Here is a 24,908-nt window from a genome sequence, read left to right as displayed (position 1 = left end):
CTGTTTTCTTTTTAATTATAGGAAATGCGTTTTTCTAGAGTACATAAACTTTTGGGATTGACTGTATAGCCAATACATCCTTAAGCTGATCACGAGTTTAATTCTTACCATTACAGTCACAGTTTAAGTCGAGATGGTATCAGCAATTGTTTCTTCGTGATATCCAAAAATTACAATTATTTTAAGCTGTTTATTAAAACAGAATTATTTACAACATTCCCTCTTCTCCTGCAATAACAAACTGGTACTAGGCATATGTCAACTACTGCCATTTTTATAATTCACAAGCAAGGGTTATAACTGTAACTATACTTAAAATAAATCGCCTTAAGTAATTGGTATCTACTGTCGAGTTTAAATATTATCATAAAACCATGCTCTTCCCTTCGATTTCGATTGGTCTAATTACTTGAATTATTTGATCTGAGTAATTACAGGCAAATGCAGAACTCTAATTACTACGAAGAGGAACCTTCTCCATCTTCCTCTGCTTTCATACAAAGAGCGAAAGAGGATATGGAGAACGTTTTCGTTCGTTTCAATTTCAAATACCTACGTAGGCTCACTTTCCTCCATTGCTAAGCAAATTCTTGATCGATCATGCACTTAATCGAATTAAGCAGAAAAATTATTGCAAAATCACTATTGATTAACATGCGTTTAGGAAGCATTTAATTATACTAATTAAATAAAGCTTAACTGTTCTAAAAATAGATTTTGCAGTTAGTTATAAACGCTTTTAACGCTACTTAAAACGTAGAAATCAATGTTTTAAAATATTAGCGGATGTCGACGTGGAAAATCATTTGATAAATAGAAAAGATATCGAGGAATCGAAGGTTTTGTTAAGGATCGAGGATTAAAGAAAAAGTTATTTATAAAACGTTATCGGGAGACTATCGAAGCGGATTACGGAACATGGATTGCTCGCGAAGTCGATAGGAGAGCGACCTGGACATTACTCCATGCGTTGATTTGCAATTTTCCAGCTCAGACATAATCACGTGGTCCCAGCTTTGACTCGTCGATGTAAACTGTATGTTGTGTGCGTGTTTGTGTGTGTGTAAGTATTTCTTTTTCACGTATGCTTGTTCGTGTGTTCGCATCGGTCATCCTGTTACCCTACGTCCGCCATACATGTGTATTATTTCATTTTTAGGGGTTCTAATCGGGACTGGTTACGTGTTCCTCTTTTTGGTGGCGAGTACACAAATACTTGCACGTTTATATTCATCTACTGTAACGATTCAATTACTCGATGCATAACTAATTTTAATTAATGTCGTTCCTTAAAGGATTGACGATTCTAATGGTTTGATCATTTTTTCAAAACGATCATTTCTTTGAGAAAATACGATCGATTGATTATTTGTGCATTCGTCACTATATTTTTTATATTACTGAGGTTGGGTGGGTTTGCGATATCGGGTTCTGGTCATATCTTCCTCCTTCGTTTGCTTCCCTTCCATTTTAACGATCGATCGATGCGTAAATTTAAATGACTGTTAAGACGTCGCCTGCACGGTTGAACGATTGTAAATTATACTAATTTATATCCTCATAGTCGGTACCGTGAAAACTCGGAAAAGTGGGCGGAACCCGGTTGTAAATTATCTTTTCACCCGTCAACTTTATTGGATAATAAAATCCTTTTCCCCCGATTCGATTTCGATAACTCATCGATTATTAATACCAACGGCATGCCAACTGCCGTGACGATCCTCTCTCGCAATCTGAATCAAAGGTAATTAAAATGATTCGCCAAGCCACGTGCTGGTTCGTAAAATATTTCCATCGGGCGAACGCGTTACCGAAAAGGTCTGGTCGAAAATCTTTAATAACGTTTGATCAAACTAATTCCTAATTTATTACAACGTCTGACGGATAGTTCCGTACGCGGTTCCACGTTGGCAGCGCGTGGAGCGGATCTCCAAAGTTAAATCTCGTTAAACGTTCTCCCGCCGCGCCGCTTAGGAGCACGGTGTACCTACCCCTAGAATTTCGGGGTAAGTTGAGATAATCGTCGTTAATGGAACGACGCCTGCAACACCCGAACATCCACTACACCCTCCCACCCTTCCTTCTTCTCGTTTCTACCTTCCAAGCCTCATACGTTAATTACTACTTTCTCGTTCGAGATTTCACCGTGCACACGCGTTCATTTCCGTTTCTCTTCAATTTTCTCTCGGAAGTTACACGTATCGAACGAGGATCTCGCCCCCCACGGTTCAGCTTTGTCCAATCCTGAACGGACACGATAAATTTTACGCGATTCTGGCTTGATTTACACAACGCGAGCAGCGACTCGATACGTTCATCTTTGTCGGTTTATGAAAGAGCGATGAGTCGTTTTAAATCCTCAACGATTTACGTGTCTCTTTATAAAGAATTTAATAAACGTCGGAATATATCGCCGAGGTATTATGCAGGACGAGTCGAGAAGAATTAATTAACATTCGCGATAATTCATCGTCCGTCTCTCGAGAGGTCTGGAAAAATAGACTATTTTACTCGATTCGAATATGCATGGTTCGAATGTACTTTCAGATATAATTGAGAAGTTTCGATTCCACAACGAGACTGCTAATTTTCAGCGAATCGTGATACCGTGGTACCTTCACGGCCGAAGTTAATATTAGGTTTTTCATTAAACTTCCGGTAACGTTTCCGCGAAATGCGGAGGAACATCCCCGACTCGAATATCGTTTAGAATAATGTTCGCCCTCTCGCGAGAACACGTGTGACACATCCACCAGACAGAAGTGTCGCGCCCGGTAATGATAAATTCATTTTCACTCTGCCAGACAATTTGCCAGAACTGTCACGTCTACCATTTTCACGGTAAAAGTAAAACGGAGACTTTCCCTTTATATTATTGCATATGTCCGCGTGTACATAGACCCCCGGAGGACGTGTACGGAAAACAACGAGAAGCGAGAGAGGACGTCGGGTAACTCTATCTTTCCGAGAAAACTCTCTTCCGCCTCCCTTTCTTTCTTCTGTCAACAATCGTAGTGATATTTTGCGATCACGTGTCGGTACATTTGCGTGTTACGTATGATACAACAGATAGTATACGTGATAGAGCTAATATCGTTATGTAAGGAATAACCGGAAGCTGTTTAAAGCTACGTAAAGCGTGAGAATATAAACGAAAAAGCTAATAATGTATCGTATACAATATACCTATGGCGGTCTATACAATGTACATATATCTTTGTTGCTATTGTGCTTGTTATTTCAGAGTTCATTGTGTTTCGGACTAACAGAAGCCCCGGGAGGAAGCTCTTACATTTTTCTCAAATTATTATCCTGGGAGCGTAAGGGAAACTTCGAGATATTTCATTTCAGTGTTTTTTCAATTCCTTTCCCTCATGGAATTTCGCATGGAATTTATCGGGGAGAGTATTGGCAATTATTATCGATGCTTCATCCCTCTTCTCAATAGGAATTTATGGAAAATTAGATACGTTATCAGAGTAGAGAATCGCCAAGACACAATATCGATTTAATGAATGTTATAATTACCACGAATGCGATCGTCAATTTCTGTATTAATTCTCTGACAATTTTGGTTCGGTTCAAAAATTGTAAGAACATTCGTTATCTCTAGTGGAGAGTTTCGTACATAATTTGTTAAGCTAGATGACGAAGTTTAGCTGATCGTTGAACTAATAACGTAGCTCTAATACGACATACGATATTCGTAACAAAGTTCGCTGCCACGAAACTGGAGATAAATAATAAATAACGATCGATTCTCTCCACGATAACGTCTTGAATTTGGAATATCGTTCTTTGGAAGCTGAACTCTCGAATCTTTGAGGTAATCGGGCAGTTGGCAAAGAGTGACGTCGTTATCTTTAACAGGTGCATACGTTTCCCTTTCGATTAGGGACAGTGTTATATACCCCGAGCGTGTTTCAGTGTCAGTATATAGTTTAGTAGTTAGGTTCGGTGGATAGCGGACAGTGGAGAGTGTGTACCTGGTTGCCGTCGTAGGTCCAGGATCCGAACTTCATGTCACAGTGTTGGTCGTCAAAGGGGAACCAAGTGATGTCTATCTTGCAAGTGCTCTTGAAGATGCCCGGGGGTACGTACAGGCAACTGCCGTTATGCGTGACCACCACGTTTGTTTGGTACGTCCCGTCGAAACCCTCATCCGCACTTTAATGCATTTCACATCCGATTAATTAGCCTGATTCGTTCGGCCCGGCAATGTACATCTTTATCATTCTAATCGTTCGCAATCGGCGAACAGTTCGTCCTGTCGTTCCGTTAAAAAACGATCGAGTCTCCACGGTTAAAATCGACGATCCTACGTAGATACTTTTTCAACGAGAACGATTGTCGAGATTCGTCAGTAAACTTTATTTCTTATCGCGTTCCGCTTTGCTCGCTAACGACAATACCACGGTTTATCTGCCGATTTTTTGGTCATTACGCGTTTCGTTTTGTTCCGTTTACAAAATTACAGATTTACCCTGCCGCTTTGTCTTCCGTTTCACGGTTCACATTATCCGCCGGAAGAGAGATTATCGCGTTCAATTTTTCAGCAGGTTTTCGCATAAAATGGAAACAATAGACACGGGTTTCGCGCGAGATATAATCGAGATTACGCTTGCCGGGACTTATTGTGTCGATTTAATGTCTCGATTATTATCCTTTTGTCGTTGATACCCTCGTGTCGCTCCGCGCGCAGCTGCTCAACGCTGTTCCCTCTAATTAATGTCCACGGTACACGTTACGCGTTATATGTACCAACCAAGATTTATTAGCGTGTCCGTACATTTCCAACCAACGTTTTTTACGGAACGAAAACAGACGATTGATCAACGAGGTAGAGCCATTCCGGTTCATAATCTTTTTATCCTCCCGTATCCGGTGACGAACAACAAGTGATAATTGTTTCGATATAAAACGTTGCACGATGATTGCGAACGTTAATTTGGAAGATGTGCTTCTAATGCCGCGCACCTCCGTTTCTTAGTCGACTTCCGTCTTTAACGATCCGAGGAACCTCGATAGCCGATTTCACCGAAACAGGAAGCGAACGCTTAAGGAATACTCGAGGAATGGTAGAGGCACTTAATACCCGTTCGACACAGTTCTCCGGTTGTTGGAAACTTGCCGTAACTATTCCTAAATACTTACGATAACGAAAGTAGCATTAAACCGGGAAACGAGAGCAACGAAATTCGAAACTTTTTAGTAACCGTAAAACTTTTCGAAATACTGATCGCGCCGGGGCTGTTCATTATTTTCTCTTGTACGAGTGGCGCGGCCCGCGCTATATCGAACCGGTCCGTATCGAATTCGCGTATCACGATAATAATTACGGTGAACAACAGCTTGTCGACGTCGATATTTAAGTTCGAGCTTTTTGTTCGCTAATGCGAGAATCACCCGGAAAACCGTTCCATCCCCGACATGGTAATAATCACTCGATTAAACGGAGATTCGTTATTCAAACCAGATGGTTTTATAATAAAGCAAGTCGACGCACGATAATAAACAGGACGTTGTTAAATTGGATATCTGAGCTTAGTTTTGTACATCTTAAATTTTCAAAGAAACGTCGGAGCTGCGCGCGAGAGCATGAACGGTTCACGTCATTAATAAATGGGTTCGTTAATTCAACTTTATCCGATTTCATTCTCGTTTCAACTGATTATTATAGTAGAGAAATTAGAATCGTGGCGGTTGAGGTTTCATCGAACCATGCCACGAAACCCGCCCCCTTTTATTCTATACGCCGCCTCGTACTTCCGCTTCTAATCGCTTCTAATTGCTCGAGAAATCCGCTTCTAATCTCGCGATCGCGCTATGACACCGAGCCATTATCCCCATGACTATTAAATCAAAATAGGTTTACCGATGAAGATACCAAAGTGAGTGATTCGTATCGTAAAGCTTGAGATTAAAGCGTGGAAATACAGATTGTTCCTATACGCGGCCTATTTGATCACTATTGATTCGGTTGAAAATGCTGACTGCGTCGCGATGCAATAAATTTGACACAAAGCAGGAGGATCGAAACTATTTAAATCTCGATCGAATCTGGTATCGATTCCTGGCGAAGCATAGGTTGCTGTCTACCTACGTGCTCTCGGTTCGGAACGGATACGCTGGATACGTGGCTCGGTTCGGGCGTGATCGCGGATATACATACAAATGCATAGGAGGGAACACTCGGGCATTCCCTCAGGGATTCGAGAAAGGGTTCGGTGTACGTTTTACGAATAGTTCGAAGGCGGCGGGTTTCGGGCCCGGTGCAGCGGTGGCACGCGGTGACGGTGTGGCCTGACGTCGAATATGTCTATTAATTATTCGTTTAGATTATTATATGAAATCGTCGTCTCCTTCTCGGGTTATGCAAGCCGGATTCGCCATCGCTTTCACTTATTATACGCGCATTCCATCGGTCGCGTAACCAATTCATAAATTCCCCGCGAATTCGAGGATCCCTCGAACAATTTACTGGTGGAGCCTCGGCTGTTTTGTCGGTAATCGGTGAAAATTGATTATTGATTAGGACCGGGCAGATGCGGCTAGATACTGATACAAATTTCATGAGCCGACCCGGTCAATTGGTGGTCGTGTCTCGCGGTAAAGGGTTAGGAAACGTGCATCAGGGGGATGAAAACGGATTTTACGGCACGCTGCCGAAGCTTTAACCTAGCCTGGGTTATGGAGGCTTAAATTTGGCTGGCAGTACACCTCCGGGCTCGTAGGTGCCTCGGAGCTGGATTCGCCTTTACGATTTTCGGGCGAAACATCTTCCCGTCTTTGAGGAGAATACCACCGGTAACTGTACCCTCGAGGCCACGGACGTGTTGCCGAATGGTCTCGCAAATGGTTTATACCTATCACCGTACGATATCAACCGAAAGTGTTTTTTCATTCTTTTTCTAGATTCGGCGATGGGGACTGGCTTACATAAAATAAAAATTGAGAAGAAATATAGATCGGGAAGGAGGCGACGATCATATAATCTCACCGAGCACCAGCGGAACGTGAAACGTAAATAACGAAATAAATAAACGATTCGTTTCACGATCTGCTGATATCTCGGCTTCACCATTAGCTAGTACACTATTAATCAGTTCTAAAACTAATTAATCTATCTAAAAGGCAGTGGTAAAAAAGAGAAAAAAAAAGATGCTCGAAATTGGGAGACAAAGCTCAATGCCTCTTATCGTAATTGACTCACGAGAATATTTTCTATTCTTACGAATCGACCGGCCTCGTCATTATTTGTTAGTAAGAAAGTGTATCATCGATCAGAAAAATTGTCACACAGTCTTTCTATGAAAATTTATTATTTAAGAAATTTATCGGATCGATTAGGAAGTTGATTTATAACTTTTTAATTTTCCTATTTCTATAACTCATTAAATAAATATGGGATTAGCTTTACAATTCATGGAACATTTCAAGAAGTCTATGATTAAAAATTGAGGAGATGTGCTCGTTTAGAGAAAAGAAATTGTTAATTTCAATGAAGTTTTCTTTGTGAATAGAATTATGAGGATAATGAAAAGCTGCTGAGAGAAGTGGACAAAAGCCAGTCGATTCTTTAAAAAGAATCTCATACGTATATTTACGATTAGGAAGTAGAAAAATTATTTCGTTAGACAGGAAAAACGCAATACATAAAATAGATCTTATAGCTATCAATAATACTAAATATGTACAAATGAAAAATATACAGATACAATATGTAGGATATATCGTGTTAATCAATATATATATATATATTTATATATAATCATGCACTCGGGGAAAATCTATGTTACTATATACTTGTGTGTGTGTATCTGTGTGTGTGAAAAAGATAGTGTCTATAATAACTTTTTCCAATTGTAAATGCGAAGCAACAATGGGATTTATTGGTTTGTTTACGTACCCTGAGCGCTTCATATTTTCTACTTTTCATTTGTTTTTCTAATACTCGGGAAAAATACGGTTCGTATTTGGAAAAGCGAGGGAGACAGGGGCTAGGAGAGAGAACGTACGTAAATTTCCACGTAATCGTTTCGATTTAGGCTTCCGTTGATTTTTCTGAAACATTCTTATCTTCGTTTTGTTAAGTTTTTTACTTCAACTCGACATTATTCCCGATCGTCCACTTCCATATTTTCGCGTATAAAAATTTTCAACGTAACACAAAATTGGCAAAGTTCGTTTGTACAATTCGATTATTTTAATCAAACTATTCCTGACGTTTTTGTAAGGCACGAGTCGGAGGCGGCAGACTTCGGCAATGTGGCTGCTGATAGCGTCGGTGCCTGCGGGCGGACAAGGCTTGGGGGTCTAGTTCGGGCCGCGGACCGCGCGATTTTAGGGCCCGAGTGTTTGGGAATGCTAGAAGGAAGGAAATTGGCGCGGACTTTGCCTGGGCGTGGGAGTCTGGAAAATGGGACGGGTACCAACCGAGAGATTAGGCATTTTCCACGGGGTTGAGCAAGGAGAGGGAGAACGCGGTTTTCCGGCGAGGGAGGAGTCGTGGATCGTCTTAGGACCCGAATAAATAGCGAGCGCGTTTTCGACAGAGTCAGAGTCGACCTGCGAGTCAAAAAAGTTGCGTGTCCGACGTTGTACAGAACGCATCGCTACCAGCAGTCAGGAAATAATAAACTCTTTGAATATTCACGGGGCATTTTCACTTTTCCTTGGCTACTCGCTTGATAACACTCGTGAGAGTGTTAACACAAACACTACTTTTAATTTGTAATAAGGACGAAAACTCTTTGAAAGTACTTTAAAGTATGTTTAATCAACCGAATTGGTATTCTGCTTTTCGTTCAGATATAACATTCCCATGAATAGAAATTTCAATAGTTTACATCTTACTTTTTTTCATCGTTTAGCTGGATAATTAGGATTGATTAGTCGACAGTTTAGTTCTAAGGTACCAAAGCTACTTGAATAAACCCAAAATGCAATAAAAAACGGTCTGGCTTACCTGTTGTACATGAGGATATCCGGTTTCCAAAGTTTATTCGGAGTTATTCGAAGATCTTTAACGCCCCCGTACTCGGACTCGTTCCATTGGAGATTGTAGTCGTTCCACTCCTGAAACAAGGTTCATCGTGTATCGAAATTGAACCCACCACTTCGAACGCAGACGTTTATTAGTCAGTTCTTATTACAAGACTCCCATTCAATTTTACATTTTAGACAAGATTTAATTTCTTCAGTGAAATTTCCGCAATTCTCTTAATAACTAACAGGAAGCAGATACGGCGAGACCATCGAGAGCGACCTACAGGTTTATCGAGTTGTACCGTGTTCTAACTCGACGATTAAAACGCATTGGGACGCGAAAGATCTCTAAAGTTCGTTAATTCGAGATAGCCCTCTGTTCTTCTCTTTCCCTCCGTGATATACGTGGTTATAGACGATCGATGCCGCTTTCTCGATGACAATGAAACCGTTATTGGAATCCGAAGCTCCGGAGGCTTACAGATTCCCCTGTTCGAGACGAAATTAGTTTCTCTTTTGGGTTAGGGTCCCGAAAGCTTTGGTTTTCGCTTCGGCTTTATTGCGTCCGATGTTTTTCACGAGAATCTCGCGAGGGCGAGGGCTACTCTCTTTATACGAGACCTGACCATTTTTATGAGCTCGTGGAGAATTTAAATGTTCCCGAGCCAAGTCCAAAAGTATGGAAAACAGCCAACGACGGAGTACGATTATGTATTTTCGAACCGAAATCAAACTAATTATACATTGCCAAAGTGACCCTATGAATAAATATATACTAGGCAGGATTTACTGGTTAAATATATTAGCTTACTTCGGGCATCGTACTGATGATTGATATTCGCATGAAAAGTGAATAAAATCGTAACTTGATCTATGATCCGGGTCTCTACGGGTCGTTTAACAGCGATGGATCGCCGTATCCATCTTCGAGCAACCGCAATGCCTACGAATCGTGGCCGTGTATGCACGCGCGCGCATTAATTCGACGCGTGCCTTCGGTCGAGTTCCGCGATCTTCCTTAACCGCGATGTTGCCATTGGACTACGTGCCAAACCGAGGAAACCAACCAGCTGTGTTGCTCCAGGCAAAATTAGCTGCTTTTTAGGTCCTTGGTCGTCGCTTTAATCCACTTAAAAATTTGTAATCGTTTAAACGCGTTTTAATATATTTACACTGATAAGAATGGGTAATATCGTTCAAATCAATCGACTTTTTTTTATTTATGTATTATTATTTTAAGTCTTGTTACATGAAAAACAAGTTTCGTTTTACAAATTGCAACCTCATGACGTGATTTTAGAAACTCGATAAAAATGCCATCGTGTTCCTCGTAGGTTTTTCTATGAGATAGTCAAGTTTCGTCATTTTACCGACGTTATTAAGTTGGTAACAAATTGTTAAAGTAGGCGAACCGCACGGCCACGCGGAACCGGCAGCTAAGTAGTGCAAGTCCATCGCCGAGCGTAAGACGACGCGACGCTTAAGTAGTACCAGTCAGCCATTAGTCGGGCATCCTAGAGGCAAATAACGTTACACGCTGTATCGATCGTTTCTTTTCATTCGCTCTTCTTCAATTTCGTCCTGACACATTTCCGAAGATATTACGAGCAGTTTAAGTCACTCGGTTCGATTGATAATATATATTATAAAATCGGAAATGTTGAAGACAAACATTAAAATGTATTTTTAATTGAAGTAATACAACCGTGTTTCATTGCATATTTTATTAGCATTGTTTCTGGACAGGAAGTTTAATTTAAATATCCGCGAGCTTATAATTCCTCCCATAGACCGCGTTTACGACCGCCATTCGTTACGGTCGGGGCATATGTTTAATTCAAACTTTAATGAAACTCGTTCCATCGATACCTGTACTCGTTTCGCAAAACTTTCGATCACGAACTTCTAATATTCTTCCATCGTCGTTGCCAGGCTGAACCGATTCCCTATAAACTTTCACGATCGTTATACTTTAGCCCGGGAAAGTGGAAAACACCTGAGACCCGAGAGAAAATCAATCTATAGTAAAATGATATCTCGCGGATGACAAATTTTACTTGTCATTTCACCGATTCATCAAAGTTTACTTGTCCAATTAGAAGCACGAAAATGGAAGAAAAAACAAAAAACATGCGCAAAATAAACTGGTTTTAATCCGACTGGTTAAATGCCCCAAAGAATTCCAATAGCCATTCTCTTTGGACCGTTTCGATCTCAACCCTTTAACAATCGAGCTTCGAACCGTAATTTACAGAAGAGAGAGAGAGAGAAAAAGAAATCTTGATAAAAGAAACGAACCTCGAGCGCATCTCCGGCATTAAAGATTTCGTTTTCCCCGTCTTCGTCTCTCTTTCTCGTTCGTAAACGTTTCGCGAGTGATCTAAAATGCGAACACGCGCCTCGGGCACGTTATTCCAACCACTCGTGACTGAGAAACGTAAGCGTTACGAGTTACGACAACGTTTCCTCCTTTAAGCTCACCTGCTCTACGTGACCATGTCAACTATCTTCGCATCAGCCACTAGCTTTCATAAGCCTTATTGTTGGAAGAACATCAAGTCTCTTTAGCGCCGATCTGTTGTACACTTCGACGATTCTGATTTCTTATATATATTTATTACGACTCTGCTTATTTCAGCTGAACGATTGTAACAAGCTTTTGTGATACGTGATGCACCCAATAAATTTCTCAATAAATTCACGTGAAAATTGCTGTTCGAATCCTCGGCACTCGTAGCCGCGAGTAAAACTGTGGGAGGGACCTCTGCATCGATCAATTATTATTGTTCTTTTCGTGGCCGAATAACGGGCCAAAGCTCGAAGATTAAAGTTTGGAGATTCCCCGAGATAGGTCTCACGGACGTAACTACCACGAGACGGTTTTTAAAGAGACCTCTCGCCGTCCGTCTTCCTCAGATAATTGTTATTATTTCACTCGAGTATCGAGGATGGCTAGAAAGGGAGTGAATGGGCCACTTTAAATGTAAATTGTCTAAACAACCCCTTCCGCGGCTTTTGTCCGCGTAAAATACCGAGTGGGAAGAACCCCGAGCGGGAAGCAATTAAAAATAACACGAAGACCAAGAGTATTCTCCTGGACGGATGGGAACCGAGAAAAGTTACCAAGGGACAATGAGAACTATTATTAGCTACTTTCGACTATTGTGTATTTAATCATAAGCCGAGTCTTCGAGCTAGTTTCTATCAATAGTTTGATCAAATTATAAAAGCCGAAACGAAACCTGACCGCGATCTTCGAGATAAAAATCTACCTTCCTTAATCAGTAACTTAATTAATCCGACAAGAAAGTAATTCCGAGACATTTTTCGTTAACAAGTTTTCTTGCCAAGTTACTTTGAACGGAACGGTGGATAGTTATTTCGAATGGAAACCGAGATTCGAAAGTTTTTGACTAGCAGTTGGACGTTGACGGGGAACGGCGAACAGACAACCTGCTGATTGCGTTTAATATTTCATGGCATCGCGCGGCCAAGTTTATCGAAGGTAACGATGCAATTTCACGAACGGGAATAATAATTGATAATCCAGGCAGAGGTCAGCTGGGGAGCACCCCGTGCCATATCCCCGGATGATGCCATTAAAATTTATTGTCTCCGCGCGGAGAAGATTGGCCAAGGGATTCTGTGATGATCGTTAAACAAACCATAAATTATTCCATTATGTACAGCGTGACGCATCGTCTGGAAATAAATTTAGCATGCGTATCTCTCGCCAGGAGTCTATCGAAGCCTGTACGTACATATTAGGGTAGAGCTCGCCCGTTGCAATTTTAACGGCTGTTGCTCATCGAATTTATACTAACAATAATTATTGAACACGAATGAATGAAATGTAATTTAGAAGATCGAATTAGGAAAGAGATGGCGATTTGGAGAGATTGAATTAGGAAAGAGAAGGGCGAGGGGGAAACAAGGAATGAGAGTAAATCTTGCAGTTTACAAAGGGAATTCGTTTCTCTCCTTCGTGACTCGATAGATAGACTGTAGACTGATTTACGATCCATCTAAGCGATACGAGTAGAGAGAAAGAAGAAAATATCCCCGGGGAACTTTGTATCTAATTCAGCCAGTATCGCGCCCATTGTTAGTACGTGTCCTTCTAACGACACCCCGTAGATTTCGAAAGACCGTAAATCCTTCTGTCGGGTCTGACAATCGACTTCTTGATCCCGGTTCCGATTAGTCCCTGCAACTCCCGTTTTCACTCAGATTTTATTTAAACTCAAGCACGTGACACCTTCGTTGTATGACAATCCTGTTATTAACTGTGACTTCGGTGTCATTAGTAGAATGTAATTATGTGTTGGAGGCTCAAAGGACTGGATAGAACGTTATTAAATGTATAAGGAAACGGAATGTAAATAGAAACAGTGCGTACACGCGGGGTAATCGCGAAACTCATAATGCCGAATATATAGGGGGTTGTCAGCCGCGTTATCAATAGTTAGAGACCTTCGGGGCGGAGATGACTGGATGGGAGGGAGGGTGGTTTTCTGTGTGGTTCGAGCCACAAGAGATCCTCGTGGCATCGAGGGCCTCAAACGCAGACCTCGGGCACAAAGTGGGGTGTACAACTCCCCCTACCCTGTCTCTCGTTTCAACCCCCCTCTGTGTTTGCACGAGAGCGCATGCTTATGCGTGGAAGGGCAAGTGCATCGAAACAGAGACAGAGGTGGATGAAAGGCAAATAATTGAAGCGGGAAAGAAGGGAACGAGAATAGAGTCGGGGGTGGGAGAACAACGAAAAAGGGGATGTTTACCCCGGGATGCACTTGACTTTACAAGAGTAGAGATTCGCTTTAAGAACGTTTGTCTTCGATACGTCATTGTCCAAGTTGACTGTAAAATATTAATTTCGGATATTCCTTTTTGCAATTCTATACGAGGGAGAATTCCTCCGTACGTAAAATTTTCCAGATGTACGAGGACGTAACGTGAACGTGGAAAGAACCACGGCAATAATTTCTAAACAGCCAGGAGTAAAACGAACGGGGGAATAATGAAAACGTTGTCCCGTAGAGAAGAACCGCTCGCTTTTTCGCGTTGATCAAAAGTTAAAAAGGGCGGAGGATAATTCGAACCGGAAGTCCGCTAGAATGGTAGGACGCTTTGAATGCCGTAGCCAGTCGAAACGTTTGCGCCGAGAGAAGAATTTAAAGCCCGACAACGAAAACACGGATTCTGCACGAGTTGAATACGTAGCGCGAGCTCTGTTTTTTTTTTCAGAGTTTACCCAAGAGTTTCCACCGGTGAGCTCGTTGTTCTGCCCCTTTTTCGTGCCTTCTTTCACCGAACTCGTCTATTGTTTACTCTAATAAGAGTGTTTCAATTTAATGGTAAGCGAGTGGCGTAATCGTTGATATCGAGGATAATTACTTCAAGGGAAAAAATCAGGTTGCCCAAGCAACATTTCTAGTTCGGCGAGTTTCCCAGCGTCATCGAGGAATTTTCCTGGATCCTCGGGGAGAAGGAATAAGAAGTTCGCTCAAATATTAGTTCGATCAATTTTTTTGTCCCAAGGAACGATAAATCCTGTGAGAAATCAATGGTAGATCCTTCGGAATTAAAGTAGCCTACACTGAATTTCACTTAGCGGCCCGATCCTCGCCTTCCTTTTTTCTTCCGGTCATCTTTCAACTTCTTTCGCGGATTTCGCCAGGGCTTTTATCGGGAATTATTAGCCTATATTCCGGGCGGGCAGGGCGTTCTCGTTTTTCAACCAATTACCGAGGATATATCTTAGAACTCTTGTCTCTCGACATGGAAGCGATGAGTCGTAAAATAAATCTCGGGCGAAGCATGTCTCATCGAAAAGTGAAAAACTAATACTTCGAGGGGAAAATTGATTGACTAATAAAAAACAGAACTGTTCGTCGACTGTTCCGCGAAATAACTGCGGCTCCCGGCCTCATGCAATTACGATCGACTTGGCAAGGACCAGGGACGATTTATGTAACTTTTGACCCCGTATACACTATGAAATATTCAAAGGTAGGCTAGATGGACACGTAGGCAGCAGGATACATCTATTTCGTTCTGAAAGGAGGCAACCAGTTGCACGGAAACGTTTCAGGACCTGTTGAAACCGGTGGTAATTCATCCCTAGCGTGGAGAACCTCTAAATAGGACATGGGTTATCCTTTCAGAACGAAAAGCACTTGGCCGCTTGAATTGCTCAATTATTATGGAGTGGACAAACCGACAAATCGTGCTTGATCGAAATCTTCCTCTTAAACCCGCTTCGGAATACGAAGTAGCTTCGAATTGCTTTCTTTTTACGAATTCAAAAGTCCTAATTTGACCAGTTTGCGTCGGTGTTAACACGATCACTCACCAATTTGAGCCACGCGTTGGTAGTCAGGATCTGATTCTTCTCATCCTGAAAGAGAAAAAAAATAAATTAAACATTTTCAACTTAAACTGATTTCAAGTAAATAAATTCGACTGGTTTCTCTAGTAAATTTGAATAAATTCGAGACCGTAACACTAATTTCGTGGCGTGTGTATAGAAGAAAAAATCAAATGGGGGCGCGAGAAGGCAGGGAAAGGGTTGGACGTGCGAGTGCGGTCTGGTAACATTCTAAAATTCACGCCAAAAACTGGAGAGCCAATAACCGCAAATTGCTGCTACCGGAATCGTTTCGTTTTCCCTTTCTGTCTCTCTCTCTCTCTCTCTCTCTCTCTCTCTCTCACCGTTCCTCTCTCCCGCGCCCTCTCTTTGCCGTGGAAAACCGCATTCGCAACTTCAAAGTGATTTATAAAACGAATACCCACTTGGGGGTACGAACGATTTGTGTGCGAATCTGTCAACCAGGAATACGGAAACCACTTTGGCAAATCGAATGCAAATCGGCCACACCTCTCGCTTCTTCAGTTTTAATTAAAAACTTTACTTTACACCGAGCACCCGAGTACACGTGTCCCCCGAATTAGTTAATTAACCGACGCTTTTGTTTGCCACAAGTGCGTACACCTGTCAGGGATAGACGTTTATTTCGATCAAGAGCTTAACGATGAAACAGTGGTCTCTCCATTCTCTTTCGATAGCAGAAAATTACTGAATAGTCCGTCCGAATATCTCCGAAATATGTATAACAGTCTCTGTGTGTATGTATAATAGAGCTGCGAGAAATAAAAAATTCACAAGGGTTTCTTTTAATAAGATAATTCATTGAACATAATCCGTGAATCGGTGATAGCGTAAATTGATTATGATCCGATTATTATGAATTGTCCGAGTACAAACTCGTCCAGTTCTTTCCCCTTGATATTTGGCTTCAACGCGATTAAACCAAAAACCGTCATCGGGGAGAGTCCCTGTACCGATGATTATTAATCCGGGGGCTGTAATAAATTATTCGCGAGGCATCTCCTCGCTTAAAAGAAACTCGATTTGCATATCAATTGCGCGTTCTAAAAAGCTTACCGAGCAACAAGTATCGTAGCGACCGGGCCCGATTCAGGTTTAACGATTCGCGACGAAAATCGTTCTGTTAATCTACTCGCGGGGAACCTGTTAGTGCTCGTAAAAAATGGTGAAACCGGTCTCTGGATTCGGCGACGATCAACAAAAGGTGCGTTTAGAAAGCGGTAGTTAAATACTCGTTGATTGTCGTCGGTTTTAAAGCTTACCACGACGATCTTGAATGGCTACAAACCACTCGTTTGACTATTCTTTTAATATCCGTCTCTTATGATTGTTTTATCATCTTATTCCCGTACGATTACTTTCTCCTCTCTACGACATCAACGGAAACGTACTATTAAAACTAGTTACGGTCTCATGAAAATGCGATTAAATCTGAGATCAACGCGGCGACTCATTCTACATCCTTTGCCTTCACAGTGGTTACTCTTAAATTGGACGACGTTAACTAGATCGTAACAGATTCGACTTGGACGAACGTATTTTAAACTTTGATGAACGTAAACGCCAAACACTGCAATCTCCGCTCGAAAATGACATCGAATTAACGCCCGATTTCCACCGAGCTTCAAAGTAATATAGAATCTCGTGCGTCCAAGGTCGATTTTCCGGGGAAATTAGAAATTGATCGACGGCGCGTGACAATTTCGTTCGCACGCGCGCTAAATAAAAAAATAGGAGCGCTATTTCGGAATTGGAATTCCGTAAAAAAAAAAAAAAAAAAGTGAAGAGACGGCCCGGTCCGAGCGCGAAAAATGTTAGCGGACCCGTCGCTTCCTGTGAAGGATCAATTTCCCAATTGAAACGTTTCTGCGGTCCCTTTAAAATTATATTCAAATGGCGTCTCACGTACGAATCGTGTCCCTCGTTAAACTCGTGTATTATATTGAAATCAATCCCTTGAAAATCTTTGCCGACAAAGGATAGAGTCGCTCGCCTTTGGACGCGGATTAACTGAAGATTAATTCTCTGCCCGGAAACGGGGGTGGAGTGAAATTTTATCTCGCGAATTACGATCCCCTCGTTAACGATATCGAAGATTTCCATCATCGTAAATCGGAAAAATTAATCAGGAACTCGTAAAAGAGGAAGCGGAGGAAACGACGAAAAAGTCTAAGCAGGGGCTAGGGAGTGGAAAATAAGGTCGCAAAAATTTCCGATCCCCCTCTTTATTCGCGCACGTATATGTCCGATACGATCTTTCCTTCTCTGTACAACGGAGTGTCGAAACGCGATGCGACGAGAGAGGACGAGAGTATGTAACACGATGAGCCACGGCGCCTTTTTTTTCTTTACCATTTTATAATTGCGACGACGCTGATGAAAAAGCTTCTCGCCCGTCACTTTGCGCCTTTGAACCTTTTCGTTAAAGGAACGAGCTTGAAGAGGCAGCGAGAGATAGAGCGAGATAGAGAGCGGGGGGGGGGGAGAGGAGACTGAATGCAGATATCGGAGAGAGAAATGGTGTTCGAACAATTTTCATTTACGCGTATAGGTAGTTAATAGCCAAACGGGATTTACAGTATTTTATTCGACGATTCATATTTGATCTGTGGCTTTCGTGGTTTTAAAAAATGCAATGTAACAAAGAATCTCATCAATCATTAACGAGCAATTCCTCCGTTAATACACGAACAACCAACAGTACTAATATTATAAGTTGAGTAGACGTCGTTAACGATTTAGAAATGTCGTTAATGGCACCCACCACGTCGATGATCTGTTGCAACGTGATGCCGAATTTCACTTCGAGGGTCTCGCTCTCGTTGACGACTGGCCTCTCCAGAGTGTTGTAAGTAGACAGCAACTTGTTCAGCAAACGTTTCTCGTGAGGTCCGCACAGGCTCTCTGAAACACGGCGAGAACAAAAGCGGTGCTGAATAAAAATACGAATGCAGTTTTAAAACACACGGTCAAGAGGGAAAGAGGGAGGGAGGGAGAAATGTTTCATAAACGTTGACGAATTTTAATTTAGGCTCTCGAGAACAATTAAAACGAACATGAAAGCAATTTTAATAAACATCTCGTGCCAGACGAAGAAAATATTTCCCGTTGTCGCGTCGTGTAAAACTTCAGTAAAACTATTAAAACGGGTACGAACATTTATTAGATAGACTAGTTTTAATATGGTTAGTCTATTTCTTGAAGTATAACTCAGAGCCTGAAAATCGCTTTCGCTGATAGAGTGATAAACCGCGTGCAAATGATTTTTTTATCGGACCACTCCATGAGTTTTTCACTCTCGCTTTTTCGCGTTGTGCGTCGTCGATGGACTGCCGTAGCCATTTCTCGTGTGTTTTGGCACGCGCCCGGGCCTTAAGCCCGGCTTTAGAACCCGGGCACGATGCCGAAACGCAACAGGATCACCTGTTCCCGGTTCCTACGGAGTGAATAATGGCTGCGAATTCGCGGCACGTGCAACCCATTCGGGAACAGAAGGGATGTCAACCCCACCGGTAGCGGCGGTGGCAGCTCGATGCACTCCTTTATTTCTGCTCCCTTGCTTTATGCTTATTTTCATTCTTCGCCGCTCTTTACTTTCTCCTTTTTTATGTACAACTTACGGGACGATAAAACCAATCGACGGTTCTAAATGTATGGAAGCGAAATTGGAATTCCAATGTATCGCAGAACTGATCACCGATTTCACGATACCCAGACGATATACTATGAATTCTTCGTTGCCACTTGACTGCGTTTCTTTTCGCACTAAAGATTTGATTTGCAGCGAGTAGAATGGACTATGCGATGTACCGCGTTGTATTTTCCCATCGCACCGGCGGCGTTGGGTTAAGAAAGCGGAGACCGACTTGAAGTTACCTATCTCGGGCAACGATGAAAGCTTGAAGGAGGTTGAAAAAAAAAGAGAGACGAGGAGAAAGGAAGATTGCACTTCGCGTTCCGCCGCGTGTAAATCGAACGCGAAAGCGAATTTAGGGTAAACGCGTGCAACCCCAACCCTCCCTTTTTCCTCCCTCTTAATTATTCACGGGTACTTAGGCCCCCGCGGGTTTCCCCGCGCGGAATTAGGCCAACGTTAAAGTGAATCTTTGGAGAAGCGACCGCGACCGTGGGGAGGGGGACGAAATCAATGTCACCGGTTGTTAATCAGATTAGCCGTATGTGTTACGTGCTATTGATCCACCGTTGAAACACGCTCGCTCGAGCTCTATAGTTTATATAGCGCGATACTCTAACCAGACGTATTGCCAACGCCTCGGTTGATTAATTGCCCTCTGTAATAATCGTGAACACGTGTTCAAGCGCTTCGATGCGCTGTCCGACTTGATCCAATTCTAATTCGATAAGGGAACGGGTGCTAATTCGCCGGCTCTTTAATACCCAACGTCGACGGAGACGTTGTTGCACATTTCCCAGGTCGCGACGACAGAAACCGGTCCCAAGAGCTGTAACGGTCAATTCTCAATATCACGATTCAAGTTCGGAAATGCTAATGGTACTTTTACGCGAAACCCGGTACAGTTGCACGGCGGCCAGTCTTATTTACCGTCAAGGTAAAAGTGTGGCTATAAATAAAAGCCGATGGGATCGATCGATTCTAGGTCGCTTTCTAACCGCGATCGCCCCTTCTACAGATCAGTGTTAACACATCGTTCGAAACGAGCCCGAAAACACGGACCGGCTGTAACATCATCTGTACGATCCGTTGTCAAATTATTATCGCGATAGAATCGAGATCTATCGGTTGAACGTTTCGTCGCATGAATTCACCGCGTCCCAGCACAGTCTCGGCCTACTATAATTTCTAGTTTGCCTTTCCACTTTCACTCCTTCTAAGCTCTCTCGTACACACCTAACCGCGAGAATAATTCCTCGTCAAGGGGGTTGGGCGCGCGATCGCTCTTTCATTCGTCTATTCATCCCCCGCGGGGGTGAATTTCCACTGCCGCCACCCCCTTTCGTCGACGTCGAAAAAGCCATTCAACCCTGACACACCAGCACCGCCGTTAACACGCGTGCCTCGTCAAAGGGGTATGCTCTGCTCATACCCGACGCCGTCCGCCCTATCTTTCTTTTTCTAACCCTCTTCCCATCCCCTTCTTTCGCTCCTCGGTTTGCAAACTCATTGTCATTAATCTAAATCGACGTTGACAACGCGTCTGTGAATGAAACCGCCGCGCCGCGCCTCGCCGGCGAGTTCCTTTTTCGAAGCCTCTGCCTTTTGTCGGGTTTTCGCTATTAAAAGGCACTCGCGTATATCCAACGCCAATGTGTCTGGTTCAGTTTTCATTCAACTGGTACAAGTAGAGGGTGAACAAATGCTTGAGGGCTTGTTCACGAGGTCTTGTCGCGTACCACGCGAGCTCAAGCATTACTTTAATCGCGAATCGGTAAAACAAGATCCGGATCGTTTCGTTTATGTCGTTCTACGCCGACTATATGAAACGTTGAGGCTTGGATCGGTGTGTGGTACGTAAAGTGAAACAGTTAATATACTTTATCATTCTTTTGTATTGCTCGTATGGAAATTGTGTAGCGTGTACAGGTAGGATTTTCACGCGTGGGCGTGACATACGCGTAAGAGCACGCTCGAGCGACGTGTCGAGTGCTAATAAACGCCTCGTAAACCCGTTTATGGAAGAGTACTAATAATAAATAATTACTCGACGCTCTTTAGAAGTTGTACGAGCCGACGACTACTTAATAAAGGACACGGGCGATAAAAACGGTCGGTGTAACGCGATGTAACGGAACTATCATTGCGTGAAGTCTTAGAACAACCATAGAAGAGATTCTAAAAATGTTCTACCTAACGAACGAGATCGCGTTCAACCAGCTTACTTGCCTGTTAACCGATTATCATAATTTCCATTCGATGCCAATTTGGCGTAGCGACTCCGTTAATAAGCACGATTACTCCGGGTCGAGACCTTAATTACGTATTACAAATGGAAACACGCGGTACCAGGAGGCTAATTGGTCGACAGGTTTGCTTCGCAAGCCGATGACGACGCCGTCGCGGTTTCTACAGACGGCTTTAACTCCCACGAATCTACTACCCCATCTGCCTATAAACTTTCGACTCCCCCATGTAATTGACTGTACGAGACCCAATTTCGAAGTTGCCGTCAGTGTTTCTAGAAACCTACTGTTCCTAGTCTCTTTGCAACACTGATTCGGTTTAAAGTTTCCCACCTCTCCGCGTTGTTTGCTAACCCTATTATCAGTGCGGATTACCATTGTCGTCGATGGGGAGAAAAGTTTGTCTACACAGTAGGTCCTCTGACCACGCATCTTCATTCGGGCGATGAGCAATTTTAATTCATGGTTAAACCAAGTCGTTCATTACGTATACACTGTCAAATTGGGACACGAATGCTATATTCGTCGTTCGAGAAAGATTTAATAGCAATATGTAATTCGTTTGTACCCACACCAAGCCGGAGAAGACGCGGGGGTTCGTCTTTGCCGCTCGACGCTTTCTGCAGTTTCTCTCTGGGCAAAACCCGCAAATAGAATACGAAGGGGAGTCAATATTTACAAGCCACGGTGGGCGTAATAGAGAGAGAGATGGAGACGGAGACGGAGACGGACAGAGCGAGAGGACCCCGATACAAACCGAGAGAGAAAAGTTTAGAGAGAGGAAGGACGGGGGAGTAGGGCGAGGGTCGGGGGTATTTTCTGTTTACACCGAGATCAAAGTTACTACTGTGCTAGTACGCCTCTCCTGGATCAATGGAGCTCCCTATTCTCGTCCCTCCTCGTTTCTCACCCCTCGCTCCTTATTTTCTTATCGCCTCGCTCATGGGTTTGCAAGTTTCGTTGAAAATTGGTTGAATCTGAGTCGCGTCAGTGGAAATGCTTCCCCAGTTTCCTATTATCGAGCACGTAGCCTCGATTGGTTAATACGGGAACAAGAATTAATTTAACAGTTCTCACAGCTTCAACTTGTCGGACTGTTTCGTGTTTATTATAATGCGAAAGTAGTTTGCCTCCGTTCCTTCGTTTTCTCGATATAACTAGATATGATCTGACACGAGTCGAGTTTCATTTGCTAGGAGATACATCAAGGGAGAATACGTACGAACCGCGCGAAAGTTACATGCTTAGACATCAGCGAGCAGCAGTCTCGGGTTCGGATTGATTTTATTAAATTTTATACGGTCCCGTTTCCTTCGGGCACCGGCGCCCGCGTCGCAGCTTCTATCACTTGCGTTACCCTCGACCAGATATTACCTCCCTGGAATATGGAAACCGCTTGTAACAGTGGCGGAGAGAAGGAAACTCATATTCGGGTGTACACGGAGTCCTGCGGTTGCTTATTGCTGCCTCGGTGACTTCCATTGTAAGATTTACCACCGAAAGTTACTGTCTTCGCTCCGGGTTGCAGCCCGCGCTGTCCTTATTTCCCCAGCCGTAAAACGAAACGATGAAGAATGCAACGACAGGCGGGAAGACCGAGTCGGTCGTTTGGTCATAAATCTAATTAACCGTCGCGGCGACTTTTTTTCCTGTAAACGCAATTAAAAGTTCACGAGAAGGAAGAAATCTCATAGAAAATTTGATTACGTAGTACTTATGTGTGGCTGGATACGCTCGATTCAAGGCAGAAAGAAAGACGGCAGAGCACGCAATTTCCTTTTACGTAACCAGCTTCAGCGGGGGGGCTGAAGGGGGTTGCAAAAGCGTAAATACGACTTGCGCAACTACCACCGCCGGCTCTATGCGCTACGCAATGAATCCGGGGTCGTTGCACCCTCCAACACAATTTCGTGTACCACCAACGTGATATCCTAACTTTTCGACAGAAAAAACAGCGGGAGGCGGGGGGCGGGGGGTCGAGAAACGATTAAAGTTGTACTCGCCACCGCCGTTCCTTCGACTCCGTCGCGAAACTAAACCTCGTCCGGCCAATGTACTTGTTCGAGTCTTGTGATTTATTAGGATGCAATTAATTAAGACGCGCGATTATAGTGGCACGTAACGGAACCGAAACCAACTCGGTTCCAGCCTCGGATTCCTTCCGGTCTGCAATTGCGTTCAGTTGCTGCCACGGTCAGCGGGCAGGCTCGCATAAATACGTTTATAGTTAGTTTCGATGTTTCGAGTTTTCCGTCGCGGAACGGCGACCGGGTCGGGTTTGCCGCGCGTGTTTACAATAACTGGGGAAACTCTCCCTCTTGTTTAAACGTGCATATACGTACATGTGAACCGCGTACAAATTCTGCGGATCGGCTTCCATTCCATTCCATTTCGGGATCCCATTTTCAATTTGTCCCGGGTTCTGGGCCGAAGACACTGTTTGAGCTCTGCTAATTAATACCCGAGACGGAACGGCGATTGTTCTAGTTAATCATACGAACGTCTGTTTTAATTAGAATTTACCTCCGAGAGAAACACTTTTTTGGACGCAGTAATCAGATATCGTTGTGCAATTTTTGCTCGTTACCTATTGTTCGTGTCTGTCTCCTCTTATCAGGTTCCTTATCCACGCCCCGCACCGTTCAAACTTAGTTACGTCTACGCCACACGTTAGGAGAGGCACAGAGGATTTGTAAGGACGTTACCATCTGTTCTTGTTTAACAAGTTACACGTCGCGGCTCCTATTATACCAAGTTTAAGCATTGTCTACACTGTAATTGACCTAACGCCCGAACGAAAATCGTCCTGGCGAATTTAACGAGATCGCGTAGCTAGCTACGTTTCTCGCAGTTTACTCCGTCCGTCCTGCCCGTAACTGCTTTATACACTCTTCCGAGTCGCGTTTCCAAGGGGGAACAATGGGCTATATGAAACGCGAGGAGAACTTCTCGGGGAGATTCGATCGGTGAGAACTTCGGAACCGTCTTCGGAAGGTTAAAGACGTTAGAACCGATAGGCGGGAAAGTTTCCACGCTCTGTAGTTCGGGTCAATTATATCGGCGAATCTACGTTTTTGTTCAAAGTTTATCGAATTTCGCGAGACAACAGTTTATCACGATGTTAACCCATTTGCTCGATTTGATTTCAAAATAGAAGACTAGTTATATATGTACAGGACGTCCCAGTATTGATGGTACAACTATCGAAAAAGTTATTTTTTTATGAGAAAATGAGTCGAAGAGGTTTTGTTGTTGAGAAAATCGACTGCACTTCCTTGAAGTTCGCATGCAGTTGACTATGTCATTATTAAACGAATCTCAGTGCATACCGCATGCCACAGTTTTATATAATAAAGCATGTAATTCTTAGGATTTACTTTATTAATGCAAAAAATCGTTGGAAATACTGACCACAGGTGGTCTGCCTAAATTAAATTTTCGTGCACCCTTTCCACACTGTTTTTCATTTTTAGTCATTTGATCGTCAAAATGATCTTCGCTTTTAATTGTGGAAAACTTATGATGTCTTCAAAGTAAATTTTTGATTTAGTATGATATTATTTTGGATGATCAATCCAACAATTTCACACAAGTGCATCTTTATTTCTTGTATATCTTACTTTCTGAATGAGGACTATGTTAAGGATGT

General features: G+C 42.9%; 1 protein-coding gene across 4 annotated transcripts in view; it reads right to left on the bottom strand.

The window, feature by feature from the left end:
• The window catches only part of nAChRalpha6 (nicotinic acetylcholine receptor alpha6), a 74,822-nt gene that overhangs the window by 26,576 nt on the left and 23,338 nt on the right, over nucleotides 1–24,908 (bottom strand). For all 4 annotated transcript variants that reach the window (XM_018037353.2, XM_018037356.2, XM_018037354.2 and 1 more), the window contains 4 exons: nucleotides 18,144–18,283; nucleotides 15,344–15,388; nucleotides 8,969–9,078; nucleotides 3,987–4,167 (listed from right to left, as the gene is read on the bottom strand). In XM_018037353.2, coding sequence (XP_017892842.1) covers nucleotides 3,987–4,167; nucleotides 8,969–9,078; nucleotides 15,344–15,388; nucleotides 18,144–18,283 — 476 coding nt within the window. The remainder of the gene's footprint in view (nucleotides 1–3,986; nucleotides 4,168–8,968; nucleotides 9,079–15,343; nucleotides 15,389–18,143; nucleotides 18,284–24,908) is intronic.

The sequence above is a fragment of the Ceratina calcarata genome, unplaced genomic scaffold, assembly GCF_001652005.2.
Source record: "Ceratina calcarata isolate Rehan_Ccalc_2016 unplaced genomic scaffold, ASM165200v1 scaffold165.2, whole genome shotgun sequence".
NCBI classification, from domain to species: domain Eukaryota; kingdom Metazoa; phylum Arthropoda; class Insecta; order Hymenoptera; family Apidae; genus Ceratina; species Ceratina calcarata.
Note: the sequence above shows the minus strand (reverse complement) of the source record. Positions and strands in the feature narration are given on the sequence as shown.